Source organism: Sebastes umbrosus, chromosome 13 (assembly GCF_015220745.1).
Source record: "Sebastes umbrosus isolate fSebUmb1 chromosome 13, fSebUmb1.pri, whole genome shotgun sequence".
Lineage (NCBI taxonomy): Eukaryota > Metazoa > Chordata > Actinopteri > Perciformes > Sebastidae > Sebastes > Sebastes umbrosus.
This window is the reverse complement of record NC_051281.1, coordinates 2,500,961-2,517,981: the sequence shown is the minus strand read 5'-3', so window position 1 is coordinate 2,517,981 and position 17,021 is coordinate 2,500,961. Positions and strand designations below refer to the sequence as shown.

At 41.9% G+C, this 17,021-nt stretch overlaps 1 protein-coding gene across 1 annotated transcript in view; it reads left to right on the top strand.

Annotated features, from left to right (window-relative positions):
- The window catches only part of xpo4 (exportin 4), a 60,459-nt gene that overhangs the window by 14,727 nt on the left and 28,711 nt on the right, over nt 1-17,021 (top strand). Inside the window, exon 7 of the mRNA XM_037789827.1 lies at nt 10,200-10,312. Coding sequence (XP_037645755.1) covers nt 10,200-10,312 — 113 coding nt within the window. The remainder of the gene's footprint in view (nt 1-10,199; nt 10,313-17,021) is intronic.

Here is a 17,021-nt window from a genome sequence, read left to right as displayed (position 1 = left end):
ATGATGCGATGCGAGCGCACGCCAGCGCCGGTATCAGGGGGCCTCTCCTTAATTGCGTGGCTGACAGCCGTCGCCTTTCACACACACGACAGCACACACTCCTCAAAGAGCCTTTTTAAAAGGCGTTTCTCTCTTAGACAAACCGAGCGGCATGCATGTCATCTGTCCTCGCCGCCGTCTGAACCCTTCGGCCCTGGTGTCATCTGGTGGAGGCACACTCCCCGGGCGTCGGTGCGACACCGTGTCACTCCACACCGGGCTTGGCTCTGCTCGGGGTCGCGGTCAGGCCTCCAGGCCGCGGCGGCAGTCAGGTGCTGTAAATGGCTGTCTGAGCTGACAGATAGATCACCTTCCATTCTGCTGGGTCGGTCTACATATCTGGATCCTCTTCGTGTTGTTTAGATGTCTTTGATGGAATCTCTAAATTCATTTTTTGGTGGCGCTTTTGTTCGGTAGCATTTAATTTTCTCTTTCTCCATCTGTTCTTTCCTTCACTAGAGAGGAATGTGTAGATTTCACGGTGTATCAGCTCACTAAAACTCAAGTTATTTCAGATTAAAGCATGGCCTTCCATGGAGGCACTGTTGTCTGTCTCTTAAGGCTTTAGAATCTCCTGATTGGTTGTTTCAGAATTAATCTGAACACTTTACTGATGAGTTTTGAGGACAGGCTGGTGCCTGGTTATCTTTCTAAACTCTTAGTTTCCTAATTCATTCTTGAAAATGAAGGCACATTATCACATTGATGTAAAAAAATCCAGTATTGCCAGAAAGCAGTAAAATATAACCAGAATAGAGTTGTCCTCGACCAAAGAAATTCTAAGTCGACTAACACTCGTACGATTTTGTTGACTAATCAATTAGTTGATTTAATCGACAGATCTGTAAAACGGAGTTTCTCCACAAAGACTCACACAAAAGCACCACTTTAAATCTGGTGTTTACCAGAGATGGGCTCTGAAGTTTCTTGGAAATAAGTCATTCAGCATGAAAACATACAAAAAAAAGACTAATGAACTAAAGAAATGTAATGTTAGTCGACTAAAGGCTGGCCCACACATAACGACATGTTCTGTTAAATTCAAGGGTTTTGTTCCTATAGTGTGTGGAGGGCAACCATTTGGCCAAAACAAAACACCACATACTAACAGATTCATTCATCAACAACAAGAGTCCCAACTCCGGAAATCTTGCAAAATAGCTCACGATCAAACGTGACTTTAGTGTAAACACGGACGACGGGCAGGAAGAATTAGTGATGTTAGTTTTTACTTTGTACTGAAAATTGATGAAGGATTGGATGGATGAAGTCACGGAGACACGTTAAATAAACACTAATCAACAAGCTGGTCCTCCATTTCCGAGCTCCATCTCGCTACTACTTTATGCTTCACGTTTAGCATTAGCTCATGCATTAGCCGCGGCCGCCGTGACTACAGCGGTGGTTGTCCTTCCTTCTTCAGTCAGCTTGGTTCTCTATTGGCTATCGTTCTTTCCCACGTGACTGCGTCATCAGCTGTCCTCGGGGTTCCCCACACACAACAGGAGATCCCATCGTACATATTGAACATGTTTAATATTTACGATTTGAGATCGGTGCGGCCAGGATGGACTTGTGAGCCGATCAGGGGAAGTAAAAAACACTCTCACACCACAGGAACAGCTAGAATGATCATCTTTAAAACCATCAAACAATCAGGGCTTTGCTGACGATCGTCAGGAGGAATCGGGGCCCAAAACCAGCTTGATTCTCGTGTAGTGTGTACCCGGCATTACTTGACTTGTTATTAAGTACTTTGTCATCAGAGAAGAAGAGAGACATTTTTAGTATTTATTTTTAGTGAGACATAATATAAGCGGCATTAACGTGTCCGAGCAACAATCACCTCTTCAATCAGGAGTTATTCTTGTGCTGAACAGACGACTGTCAGCCTAACACCGGCTCTGTATTCTCATTAGCTACTCGGAGGTCAATTTATAGGCAGGTTGGCCCTCAGGTTAAGGTTGGGATTTGGAGTGTGTAAGCTGATGCTGGATGTTTGCCTTGGCCCTGACCTGTACGGAGAATCTTCAACTACTGCTGTCTAAACACGAGACGGAGGGTATTCACAGAATGCTGATGCACATTCAGTTGGAGCATGTTTCATCTGAGTTGTGTGAGATTTAAAGTATATAGTTTCTGTTTCACAAGGACTCTCAACACTGTAGAACTACTACCAGGTCTATATGCATGATCTCGGTCTCTATGGATAGGTAAGACCTCGGAGAATTCATCCCCAGTGTCAGTAACATTGTGACTGTTACTATGCCTGAGTAAACTGTGATGAACCAAAGGAAACATGTACATTTTTATCCTCGCCTAAAATGTTTTCTATATTAGACAGTGGATAATACCATTATAACAATGATGCCATGCAAAGAGACGTCACTGAATTCATTCAGCTACTCCTCGACTACAACTGTGCAAGATGGGCTTATTTCTTTTCTTACAACTCATAATAAACATGGCACTTGTTGTACACATAAAAAGAGGCAGGCTGTCATCACTTTCTGGTCTCAAAGAAACCAGCTGGCGTTGAGCACAGTGGCATAATTGATATATTCTTGGTTTGATTCAGTAGTGGGAGAATTAAAGACAACTGCTGTCTAAACAGATGGAGGCCCAACAGTAGAAGGGATGGGGGGGGGGGGTGGGTCAGTGAGGAGGTATTCCTGGACTGTTATTTCACATGGCGAGGCTGCAGGCGAGACTTAAAGCAGGATATATCACTTAAACCCCACCACGCGCCTTAGCATAGCGCCGCGCTCCTCGCACGGCCGCTGGCAGACGCTCAGCCGGTTCTTCCTGTATCGCCGCGGGTCCATCCTCAAGTCGGGAGGATCAGCCGTAATGAATAGAGGATACAGGAGAAGCTCGCTAATCCGCGACCCGCGGCCACGAAGGTCGCTCAGGACCGCAAGATGTTCAGATCGCTGAGATTGTCTACTTTAAGTGGTCCAAAGAGGAGCTGGGAATGTGAAATGTGAAGCCGGCTTTGATTTGATGTACAGGGGCTTAATGAACTATACCAGGCAGCGTGTTGCACAACTTAGCCTGTTTATTACAATCCACTGTTGCAGGCATCTATTGGTCTCCATTCATTTTTGTGGAGAATTAAACATGTATTAGACTTTTGAAACATGTGTCTGAGTACAGGAAGGAGACAGAAAGGAGCAAAAAGATCCAAATACACCTGCATATTAAATAGAAATAGGAGCTGAATGGTGACATTGACCAACATTCATACAAAATAAGACCGACTATGATGGTTTACAAGTTTCAAGGATCTGCTAATTATACCACCACCGCGCTGAAATGAAAGGAAACCAACAGCTACCTAGAAAGACAGGAAAATACATTTAATACTGTATGTGTGTGTTGCATTTGAAAATAGTCTTCAATTATATAAAATAGACGGTGCAGTTAAGGAATTGAAGTGTGCAAGTCCAGGCTGAAATATTGCAAAGGGCATTTCATGAATTGTCATAAAATGTTGTACAGACATTCATGTTCCCCAGAGGATGAATCCTACTGACTTTCCTCTAGTGCCACCATGAGGTGGACATGTTTAGATTTTATGTATCCACAATTATTGTATGGATTTTAATGAAGTTTGGTACATATATCCATGATGAAATCACTAATTACTTTGGTAATCCTTTGAGTTTTCATTTAGCCCCATCACCTGGTCAATATGTTCAGTTATCCAGTGAAATATCTCAATATTTACTTAATGGATTGGCAGACAGTTTGGTACAGACATGTGTAGGGCTTTTCACACTGCGTATCCTTAGCCCTGGGATAGCCCCTTTTCACACACACATTGTTAACCCAGGTTTAACCTAAGCCCAGGGCTATATGAGTCACACTGCACTTCTACTAGCCCTGGGTTAAATGTCTGTTGGAACATGTGACTAATGTCTACATTCTGGTGACGTGACAAAGAAGTTTTCACCCTTTAGCTATTTCACCGTAGCAACTTTTAGCTCCATGTTTAGTCTATTTTCAGGGGAGAACCCCGCAACCTCGATGCTAACCCCGGCTCCGAAGCAGGGCCAGCTCCCACTGTGGAATATGCCAGGATTGTGCACGATGGTACTCGTTTTTCTACAGTATACTGCAGGTACCGTCAGGGCTCAAGACTAGCGGCGTCCCGTCGTCCTGGGGATGATAATTTCCCTGATAGTACTACATTGTGGACAACAAACTCATGTTGAAATCGGCAGTAGGAGAGCTAGTTAACGTTAGCTGGTAGAAGTGCAGTCCTGCTTGGCTATGTTGGCATGTTCCATGGTGAACATTATGATGCGTTCAGGCTCTATTCAGTAAAAATGGATTGGGCGAAGGGAAATTATAACGTTATCATGATGTGTTCAAGTGTAATCTTGTCAAATTTAGTTTTTTGTGAGAAACTTGAGGCGGATCATCAGGGATTAATAATGAATTTGCAAAAAACAGTATAAAAATTGTAATAACGGAGTGTACCACTGTGCTGAAGTACAGCTGCTAGCATGACTGTAGACTCTTTAGTCTTGTTTATATAAATAAAGTTTGTGACAAAGCAACACAAATCAAATCTGTGAAGCTTTCTTTAGAGTTTAATTTATAGCTACTACACTTTTGTCAGCATGTGGTAACAAAATAAACACACAAAGATGACGAGATTCAATTTTTAGCGTTGACATATTTTGTTGTTTGGTTTCCTCAGAACTCAGACGGGGCTCTGCCCACATCTACTGTTTTGTAGTCATGTGGTTGGTTTCTGCATGGCAGCACCGCATGCTGAATTACAGCCCATGAAGGAAAGAATGAAGGCTTTTTATTGCGACTATGCTCCCCCTCAATGCTTTGAAGTGGAGCACCGTTCATTGACGCACACTACCTGAGCTAAAGGTTCACATGCAGAACCATAAATACTGGACGTCTCAGTGTCTGTCACTGAAGATGTGGATCCGAACTAACGTTGGCTTGCTTTGGTCAATAGAATAAATAGAATCAGGGCAGGAAATTGAAGTTGAAATGCTGGTTGTTTCTCTGCCAAAGTAACTGGCAGTAACTACCAGCAGCCGTCTTATTGGCATGTGACCGGTGGCTGGTGTTAATTAACATATTACAATATGTCTTTATGCGTCTGCAAAGCTGGCAACCGCATGTGGGAACTAAACGTGTGTGAATCTCTTCACTTTAAACTCCCGTGGTCGCACACATCGGCTGCGTATTAGGTCCGTTTGAATGTGTGTCGGAGCGTCTGTTTCTCCATCAGTCCGTCTTATCTTTCCAGTGGAAAATTGACGTGTCACATTAGTTATTCTTGAGCCTGCTGGAAGGGTTGAGATAGTAGCAGGTGATGTCTTTTAAAAACCCACCAAACCCACAGCCACATGTCCTAGTCACTCCGCGCACATTACTCATCCTGGAGGCATGCACACTACACACACACACATACACACACACATACACACACACACATATGCAGTCCGTCTTTTTTCCAGCAGCAGCAGTGGGTAGCATGGTTGAAGTTGTAAATTCACTTGTCATCTCAGCACGTTGGATTTTCCTCAGAATTCAGAAGTGAACACTTAAACAACCGGGAAGAAGTAGTTTAAACTTTCATTTCAGTTTACGTGAGATGTTTTCGGGACAGTTCATAAATGTTTTATTATAGTTTGATGAATGAGAACTGAAAGAAAAGTGGCACTAGACGTTTTTTGCTTAAACATATTATGAAGTTAGGGCTGTCGATTAAATGAGTTAATTGCGATTAATCTCAAATTAATCACACATTTTGTATCTGTTCAAAATGTACCTTAAAGGGAGATTTGTCAAGTAGTTAATACTCTTATCAACATGGGAGTGGGCAAATGTGCTGCTTTATGCAAATGTATGTATATATTTATTATTGGAAATAATTCCATAATTATTAATAATTTGTTTTCTTCCGGAAAAGCGTCATGTGATAGGGGTGTGACGAATCAGGGAAGGACATGTGGTGACGATAAGACACAATCAGGAAGCGAACGTGGGTGTCTGCGTCATCTAGGGCTGTCCTTGACCAAAGATATTAGTCGACTAACACTCATACGATTAATTGATTAGTTGATTTAATCGACAGATCTCCACAAAGAATCACAAAAAAGCATCACTTTAAATCTTGTGTTTATCAGTGCTCATAAGTTTCTTAGAAATAAGTCATTCAGAATGGAAAAAAAAGCATAAAAAACGACTAATCGACTAAAGAAATCTTAGTCGACTTAGTCGTCTCCATTGTAGTAGTGTGGATGCTTGATGTAAACATAACTTAAGTTATTTTAAAATGAAAAAGCATTAGTGTGGATGCTGCCTTAGTCTTCTAAGATAAGATAAGAAAAGATGAAATGAACCTTTATTGATCCCCAGCAGCACCAGTAACTCTTGCTGCTGCTGCAGCAGCACAAGGACAGAAATAAGTACAGAGGAATAGGGATTAATAATAAGAGATATATAAAAATAAAATAAGAATAGAATGTTTGTTCCTTCTCAGCAAGCTGCTTACAAGTCCTTAAATGTTTTATATCATGTAATCTAATTTCATTTGTGTTATCGAATTAAGTTTGGAAGTCTTAAAGATGAATTCTTGGTGCTTTTCCGGACAAATAAAACCTTTCATCCAAATGATTAAGTTTAAAATATTTTGAATAATGAAATCTTCAGGCGTCGTGTCTCTCTCCTCCTAGTTTAGAGCGTTTCTGTCTTTTTGGTGTCACAACCTGTCAGACCCGTTTTACGTCTCTGTCCGGCTGTGTAAACTAGTCGGAGTAGCTGTGTAGTTTTCATTCCTGAGGTCTCTTGTGAGTTTTGTCTCAGTCATATGATCTTTAGGAGGGTTTGTATGGTAACCTCTGCCTCCGAGGTGGTCCCTCCCTGCGGAGACGGCCTCCTCTGCAGGCTGCAGGACGCGGTCAGCCCCACTTGTTGCAGGAAAAAAAGTATCCTCATGTTATGTGTTTTTACTGTTTTGGATCTAAGAGATTTGCAAGTTAAAAGTTTTAATATAATCTGGTTAATTTCGTTTAAGACGGACATGAAAGTTGCAGGCCAAGAGGACTTAAAAGCAAGTGAAAGAAGGAGCATTTCATAAATAAACACATTTTCTGATCAGGAATAAATAGTTAAACCCTGACATTTAACAAATAAACCTGATCTTAGTCACATTGCAGCACACTTTTTACTTCTTTCTCATTCCTTCCTTCTTCACAAAGGTTCAGATAGAGGTCTTCTGCCTCACCACGACTATTTTTAACAGAGCCTGAAAGCCAAGCATTGGACAGAAACACACACGCACACACACACACACACACACACACACGGACCCTTAGACAGGTGCCAACTTTGTGCCGAAAAGCGTGGTGTGGTGTGTGTGTGTGTGTGTGTGTGTGTGTGTGTGTGTGTGTGTGTGTGTGTGTGTGTGTGTGTGTGTGTGTGTGTGTGTGTGTGTGTGTGTGTGTGTGTATGTGTGTGTGTGTGTGCGCATGGGGAGTGACTGTGGGCTGGTGTCGGAGGAATGCTCGACCTCGCCGGCCTCCGCCGCTGTTTGGCTTTGATCAAACATTCCTCTGGGAGTTTCCCCCTTTCTGCTGTCACCGAGCCGCCGGCCAGCGATACGAGTCTCTGTGCCTTTTTATGTGTTTTGTGTCGGTGATGGAAGACGAGAGAGAACGAGGGTGTCATTTTTTTATTATTTGATTTATGCTTTACCCTTTTTACCAGCGAGTAAAAGAAGATAACATTTGCAGAGTATAAAATATTGAAACAAAAACCTGCACGAAGAAACAAGTTGTAAAAGTCTCCATCCAATATCCTGGATAGGAGACAATAAAATAATCCATGCAGTATGTTTTTGTATTATTATTATCCTTTTTTCTAATTTATACGGTACCTCTGTTTTACTCTATTACATTAATACTTCAAGCTGAAGTGAAGTTTTAATTTTATTTTGTTAAATTATCTATAAACAAGATAGATACAGCTGAAAAAAAAAAAAAAACGTAGGCAAAATTGTGAATATATTGTATAAGTTACTGAAACTGAAATAAAAACTGTTGAAAAAAAATAACTGATCTACCACTGTTCAGTTATTTTTATTGGAGATTTAAAAGTTTCCAAATATACCAAATAAATCAGGTAGAAATTTAGAGAAACATACTTTATACTATATATAAAATGATCGTGTTCAAGTTCTTTTATTGTTTATTGATCTCAGGCTCCCTCCAACTGTGTCCTTACAGATATGTATATGTATGTATAAAGAAACAACGTAGAACAAAATCTAATTAGAATCTAAGACAAATAAATAAACAATAAAATATTGGAATAAAATATGAAATCAAATATAATACTGTCGTAGCCTGGTGAATAATAGTAAAACTTCAAATGTAATCTGGTGGCAAAATAATACATAATATCTAAGCCATAAAAAACACTTTGGGTTTGAATTAGAGCCGCAACAATGAATCAATTATTTGATAAAGAGGAAACGATAAGTAATTCTGATAAGTGATTAGTAATTCAAGTCATTTTTTTTCTGCCTGATCGTAGTCCCATTGCTTAGCTGCTTGAGGTTTGTTTGGCATTGACCTCGATTGGTTAGGGTCAGGATAGCCCCGCTGGTCAGGGCATCGGACCTGAACAACTCATAGAGGCCTGGCCTTGTTCCATAACGAGAATGAATCCGAGGTTCGGCTTTCACGCGCTGGCGAGCACCCCTAACCCTCGTTGAGCCGCGGAGGAGGGGTCGTCTTTGAAGGTTGTATTTACAAACCCACAAATCCTCCTCATTGTGCCTTTAACAAGCTGATACAGAATATATCATATTAGTGGAATAAGATGATTTTTCCAACCTTAAAAGCTACTTAAGGGGGAATAAAATGAGTCCACTAAAGGGAAGAGTGTGTTTTGTAGGCGCTTGTGATGGAGAGAGTATTGGACAGAAAACTGGGTTTGATTGGTTGCTCTTTAGTCAGAGTGAGCTAAGAGTTAAGGTTTGTATTTCCCAAAAACACAGTCAGGAAAAAGGTGACAAAAACCAGCAAAAGAATCCCCTCATGTGTCAAACCTTTTGGGTAAATTTATTGTGCGATCAACAGGCAGACAAATCTGCTGACTTGTTTTGGCAAGAAGCCTCTGTCAGGAAGAAGGAAAGAATGATTGGTGTGTGAAGAGAGAGAGTGGGTTTGTAAGATGCTTTGCTTGAGGAAAGTGTGAGAAAAGCTTTGTTTGGGACTTGAAGAAGTAGTAAAGGGGGGTTGTTCTTGTTGAGCTAAGGGAAAAGCATGTTGTGGGTGTGTTATAGGAGACTTGAATAAGGACAGGAAGTGTTGTGGCTGCGTGGGGAGAAAGTGTATGTTGTGGGTTTGAGAAGCAGCTTGTTGTGGGTGTAGAGAAAGTTTAAAATAAGTAGAGACAGGGTGTGTGTTGTGGGGGCTGTGGAGAAAGAAAGACTTGTTGAGGAGAAAGGGACGTCAAGATGAAAAAGGTTTTATAGTTTATGGGTTTAGTTTTAAATCTTGTGATAGAGGCTCTTGAAGTGTTATGGAGGCAAAGAGAGAGTCTTGGAAAGCAGTCGGGAAGAGAGACGAAGTGATTGGCTGAGGAGGGAGAGGGAGTGTCTCGGGGGCAGTAAGGAGCCTTGAGGACGTCTTGCAGAGGAGTGGACAAAGAGGCAGAGCAACACAGGGACTCGATTGGCTGCAGCCGGAGTGTGTCTGAGATCTTGTGAGGAAGCAGAGGAGAGAAATCTGAGTGTGCACAAGGAAAGGGGAGTGCTGGTAGGAAGGAGAGGTGAAGAGGAGGACAAGAAGGGAAGAGGGCGAGTCAGAGGGTAAAGAGCGGACGTTTCTTTGTGGCAGATGAAGAGCTGACGAGGGAGAAAGAGGAAAACAAAGAGGGGAGGGTGAGAAATTAAAAACTTGTGGAGTAAAGATTGACAGGATTAATGAGAGGGAGAGTTACTTAACAACTGCTGCCAGACAAACCAAAGACTCACACACACAGAGACCAAAAATACACCATTGAGAGGCAGCTTAGTGACAGGAGCTGGTGTTTTTTGTGTGTGCCGTTCCTCCTCCTCTTCCTCCTCCTCTTCTTCTTCATGCTGTTGTTGGCCTTAACTGACGGCGGGTCACTGGGGCGCCACTACATCGCCATGTTCGAGGCCACGCAGAACGTCATGCTGAAGCCTACGGAGACCTGGAGGGAAGCGCTGATGGACACCCGCGTCATGGACCTCTTCTTCACCGTGAGTACCTTGTCCATCACTCAAGTTTAAATGACTTCATTTGCACCTTAAACTTCTTAAAACCTGTTAAAGCAGTTTTACATTTTTATCTTTGTTTCACTGACAAAATCTGTCTTCCATTTAATTTTAACCTTTTGAACTACAAGGATATATCAGTCAATGAACTATAATAATTAATAATAGACTCGCCCTTTAACACTCCAAAAGTTGAACTATGCAAATTTTTTAGTATTCAATGATCTCCCGCTGCCATCATGTATTGTTTTGCACTTAACGTAAAATAATGACGTCATCACGAGCGTACAATGTGATGACCAGAAAGACTGAATGCTCCAAGTATTATGGTTTTTATTTTAGATCAATTTAAACAGGATCATGCAAACAACGGTTTAAAGTTTATGGTTTAGGGTTTAACGGCATTACGAAATAGGAAAAAACTTTAAATGAACCTGACAAAACCTGCAGATGTGTGATGCGTCTGTCTGTCCTGTATGTCCCTCTGTTTTCCATCCATCCATATCTTTCTGTCAGGGAGGTCTCCGCTCAGTTTTCTTGTGTCCTGCTTTACCCTTTCTCCTCCATCATTTTCATCCTGACCTCTACACGGTGGTTTATTTATGATAAACAAAGAGAGACCGTTTGCCTTTTCATGTCGGGCAAAGAAATCTTACTCGTCTTTGTTGGCGCCTGTGAAGTTTTCACTAGTTTCCGTGGGTTTCTTCGGACGCACCATTAAGCAGATTTATGGGTGCTTTGCAGTGGGGTCGTGTTATTGTATTACTGTCCAGAGGACCGCCCGGTGAAGTCAAATGTGTATTTTTGTGCAGTGACTTGTGTGTTTTAAGAGGCGGCCCACGCTGGCTTAAACAAACGGCGTGGAACAAACCAGTCAGCTCCTCTTTCATTCAGCATCCATTCAACAGCTTCTGGCTGCTCATCGCCAGATACTGCTCCACTACTCTGCCTTTTAGCTGCTCTGCTGCTAGATACTGCTCCTTTAGCCTTTACCTGCCACCACCTGTTTCACCTCCACCTACATGACCTCTGTCTTCTCTGCAGCTACACCTTGTTACTGCTACACTAACCCAATCTGTCAACCGTGAATTACTAAACTGATACTGGTCCACTCACTTAACCTTTTCCACGCTAGAAAAATGTGACACGTGTCGTACCTAGGGATGTCACGATACCAGAAATCTAGTAGTTGATACAAATACCAGTGAATTTCCACGGTCCTCGATACCAATTTGATACCATGGTAAAAAAAAAAAAAGGAAAATGATGAGACTTTATTCCTCAATGACTGTAATGTCAATGACACACACACTCTCTCTATATATATATCCTCAGATTGTAAGCAGTAGTTTAAATTCACTGACATGGTGACAGACCATTAGACCATTAAATATTTATTTAAAATGCTAATGTTATATTTTGATGACATTAAAAAAAAACACCACCTTTCAGAGATTTAGCAATAAACAACAAAAGATAGAAATTCAGTTCAGTTTTTTCCGCCACGAATGAATCCTCTTCTCGAACAAATTAATAAAGGATCTCTGAAAAAGTAAACAAACCCAACATCTCGACGCTGTTGCACGGTGCTGTTGTTTGTGTCAAACTCCGACACAGAGAGAGCAGAGGACAGAAGCCTTCAGAGAGTTAGTCACTCGCCAAACGGAAAATCTACCCGCATTTAGCGCTTGTTAATTTCGGACCCTGATTATAGGCATCGCACGGTACCTTCGGTACTGTAGAAAAAGAGTACCGTCACGTTTTAAGAATTTTGGCATCGACTTGGTACCGAAGTATCGGTTCTCGTGACATCCCTAGTTGTACCATAGGAAAATAGTGGTATTGCTGGTGACGCATCTCAGTGTGATCAGCCCCATATTCTCAACTTTTTCAGCGGCTCCACAGGCCCACCGCTGTTTGTCCCATCGCTGTTTGTCCCATCGCTGTTTGTCCCACCGCTGTTTGTCCCACCGCTGTTTGTCCCACCGCTGTTTGTCCCATCGCTGTTTGTCCCAACAGGCTTTTCCGAGGTGCTTTTGAAGCAGCCACGCCTGTAGTGACGCGTCTCGGTGATTGGGGCCTACTGTAACACAATAATTCATATGCTAATCATGACAATTTTACATGAATGTGTGATGAAGTGATGATAGTTTGGACAGACATGGATGTAAACTGTAACTTCACAGGTTGGCGGAGGCATACATCCATGAGGCGGTAAATCTAGTTTTTGTTCAGTTACAGAACAAGAAACTTTTTTGTGTTTGTTATCCGATATTGGATCATTTTATCAGGAAGTTGTGGTTAATAATGGGGTTCTAGCTTTTGTACTGAATTTATTTAGTGCTTTTAGTTTTGAACAGATGCTCAAGGAGAAGCTGTGGTTGTCGTTTCTTTTGAAAAAGGACTTTGGAAATCCAGTTTCAGTTATCTTGAAGTATTTTTAACCTCATTGTATTGTTGGATTATACAGAGACAAAAGAGGCCACTTTGGTGAGAGCCTTTCCTTCGAGTATGGAAACCTAAGTGGTTTTAAAAGCAGGACTGGAGGATATTAAAGTTATTAATAGATGTTTATTAAAATCTCCTGCAAATTAAGTTGTGGAACAAATTCTATCTGAAAATAGTATTTAACGTTTTTCACTTTATGTTGCAGTTGAATGAGATGACCGACGTGATTTTATTTAACGTGATTTTCATGTTGTCACGGGTTGTTTGTTGTGATTTGTCTAAGAGATCACGACTGGTGGTGTTTCTATGTGGAAAACCAACTCTTTACATTCATAATTTTTGTTTGCATCTTTTGTTCAGTGTCAGGGAGACAAAGATATCTTCTTAATCTGTCTGTTACTGTATGGTTGATCACTGTGGTTGCAGTTATTATCTTCATGCAGCTGGTTTAAAGTGAAGATAAATATGTATTCGGTGCCAAATCTGAATGAGTTTGTATTTTAATGATATTGTAAAAAAAAAACTTTTGAAATAGTAGTTGTGTTTTGTTGTACAATCTGCAGATGCTTATTTGTATTTCTGTTCCATCTCTTGTGCATGACTCTGAAATCACAGAGCAATCACAGATTGCAGCGGCTGTAATCAGAGGTTTATTTGGGCCTAATCAAGGATCTGATTGGCCGGCCGGCCGGTCGGTCGCAGCAGTTTGGCACGAATAAAAATGTTTGTAATTTTTCTGTCGGTTCTCTTTGCTGCTGGAATCTGCAGGATGTGTTTTGTGTTGGTTTCAGTTTTCAGGCCTTCGGTCTCATCTCCCGCTCTGGTATTTCTAGTAGCTCAACTGTTTGTTATTGTAACGCCGCTGTGGTCAGCTGTCTGTGTGTGTGTGTGTGTGTTAAAGCATCCTCCTGGTAGTGTTGTTTGCATTTTTGTGTGTATGTGTGTTGGCGCATATCTGTCTCTGTGGGATTGTGTCAGATTGTGTAGTGTATGTTGTGTATGTATGTGTGTGTTTAGTCAGTTTAATGGGGTCTTCAGCTGCTGCGTCTCCTCAGCTGTGAGGGGTAACAGGGTATCGGTAAGTGTGTGTGTGGGGGGGGTACTCAGAGACACGCGCCATCAGGGTCACAGTCCACAACAGACCGGTGGCAGGATTAGAGCCCGGCCCCAGGATTAGGGGCCCCTGTTAACAACCACAGTAACCCACCCATCACACACACACTCGTCACCCTGTTGAGGTTCTCTGAGGGAGACGGGGGGGTCAGTCTCCGTCTCCGTCTCCGTCCCTCTGTGGGTGGGTGTCTGTCAGTCTTCCATTTAACTGTCTCCAAGGCTCCTCACTAATCACTGCTGTGAGCTAACAAGAGGCTCATCACGCATAGTCATGCTCTTTTTCTTTTTTTGCTCCTAGTAAAGGATAATTCTGGTTTATTACAACTGGGATTATTTCCATAGTTTTGACCATCAATGTTATTGATAAGTTAAACGCAAAGGATATGGAAACACACATCACTACAAAGAAACCAAAGAAGGCACACTGTGAAATGTTCTGTTTAATAAACAAACATCCATCAGACTTAACAGATCGACTTCCTGGTTAAACTTTGACTGTAGTCGTGTGTGAACACAGTGTTCCTGTGCAATGAGGGATTATTAGTGTCATTTCAGTTGCGCTCACTGGGGCTGGGATAATACACCTATCTCCCGATTCGATACCATCACGATACTTGGTTGCCGATTCGATATGTATTGCGATTCGATATTACGATTTATTGTGTTAACTTTGTTAACACTAGACCATGGGAAAAAGTTTAACCATACACTTCTAGGGACTTTCACTTTGGAAAATATCTAAATTAATACAGTAAAAATTATTGAAAAAATCAAGAAATAAAGACATTTCTCTCACAAATTAGTGACATTTTCTTTTTAATTTACAAGAGACATGTAATGTTTTATACTTCTGGTGAATATAATCCAATCAATCTTATTTCCATAGATGTATTTTGTATATACAGTTCCCTTTGTTAACACCTTATTTTGAAAAGCAGACGTAGTCCCACGTGTCTACTTCCTCTAACTTCTCCAAGGTGGAGAAATGTCAGTATACGGGTGCTCTACAGTCGTAGCGTCGGCCCATTTGACCACAGAGATGAGAGCGACGGCTGGCTCGACCGCCACGTTACCGCGATACGATAACGTTTCCTGTCTGTGACGGAGTTAGCATGCAGCTTTAGCTCTGCTCTGTCTAGCTGTGCTTTTCCTGTTCAATGTGTGAAACCCAAAGTGTTTCCATCCTTTCCTGGATGTGTAGTGTTTACCACGCTGGATTTAACATAGGAGGCTGCAGGTCGTATCCACGCTGACCCTCCAACGTTTTCTGTTTTGTCGTTTTGGCTCGCTGCAGTTGGCTGCGGTTAGTTTTGGTTGACGGATACGGAATAGATATGACGTCACGATGGAGATGCTCTGGCTTTGGGAGCTCTCTTCTGACTGACGCACATATTTTGGAAAACAGCTCAATAATTATGCAGCGTGTAGCCGCCATCTTTGCTGCTGAAGAGATGTTTAATCTGGTGCTTTAAGTGTCTCTCAAGGTTTTTGTGGAAAAGCATCTGTTTTCTCAGGGATTCAGGGATGGAGTGATTGAAAGAAAGAAGAAAAGAGTGAGGGTAATGAGGAGAAAATGAAAGAAGAGGTGCAGGAATAGAAAAAGGGAGGTGTATAATTTTACGAGGGAGACAAAGAAAAAAGGTGGAACAGAGAAATACAATTTAGAGAGAGAGAAACCTGGATGTAATTTGCAGGAGTGAGAGGTTTGGGGATAATTTGGCAACGGTAGATTGAAAAGGAAGAAGACCCCGGTGCTTGTTGGCCTCCTTCAAAATAAACACACTCCACTTTTGTCGATCTAGCACCTGGTAACCACGAACACCCCCCCGACTCCAACAAAAAGAAGAAAAGGAGAGTACACAAACCGAGGCGTCTGTCATTTTTGGCCTCAGCAGAGTGTTTTTGTCTGTTTGTGTTTCTCAGAGTTTTTAGTTTCTGTTTGGCTCGGAGTGATTAGAGAGTGGCATCACGTTGTGATTGAGTGTGTACCCACATGAAAACACACACACACAAACACACACACACACACACACATCCAAGACTTTTGGATGCATCTGGTTTATTTCATCGCATCAAATTGACATATACACACACACACACACACACACACACACACACACACACACACACACACCACAGTACTTTTGTACATAACAGTAACACATCCACCCATAAGTATAAACGTCTTTAAACACACACACAAACCCACGTTATTCCTGCAGATACACATCTCTAGACGAGGGATGGCACAAGAACCGATACTTCGATACCAAGCCGATGCCAAAATTCTGAAAACGGACGATAGAAAATATGTTTGGGACGCAGTAAACTCCCCATCGACACCCTATTATTCCCTGATCATTTTACATTGTGAACAACAAATCCGTGTTGAAATCGACAGGACAAGAGCTAGTTAACGTTAGCTGTTAGCTCCGTCCAGGACTGTGCTGCTTACCGGCTGCTAACGTGAGGTGCTTTTTACATTCAGGGTCTTTGCGTTCAGGCTCTATTCAGTAAAGTATCTTCTCTCTAGCTGCAAAAGATGGATTTTGAACTGTAAATTCACAATATTGTCATATTGGTAATATTAGTGTGCATGTAAACATAGTCAGTGTGATAGAAGCCTACCCCCTTGTAGTCCTCACAGAGACAGAAGTAGGAGAGCACACAGAGAAAAGCATTTTGTGTTTAGCCAGTAAACACAATCAGTGTGGAGAGCAGCGACTGATGAGGCTGCAGCAGAGGCTGATTCTCCTCTAGAGACGTGGCCTGCAGGCAGACAGTAACCCAATCCGAGAGAGAGAGAAAGACAATAAGTTGGAAGCACAGTGTTGATTTGAAAAAAACAGAAAGATGAGCCTTTGAGCCCCCCGAGGTAACAGACACCAGGCTTTGTCTCTATAAATATCATCCCTCATTCTCTCTCTCTTTCCCTCTCTATCGTTCAGCTCTCTCTCTTCATCCTCCTCTCCCTCACCTCATTGTCTACCTGCTTTTCTCCCTCCCTCAGTTTTCTCTCGGTATAGCTCTCTTTTCTCTTCGCTTCCTCATTACTTTATTGCTCTTTTCTTTTCTCCCCAATTATATTCATTCTGCGTTAATAGGGCTCGCTATTGAACCCCAATACTTCTTT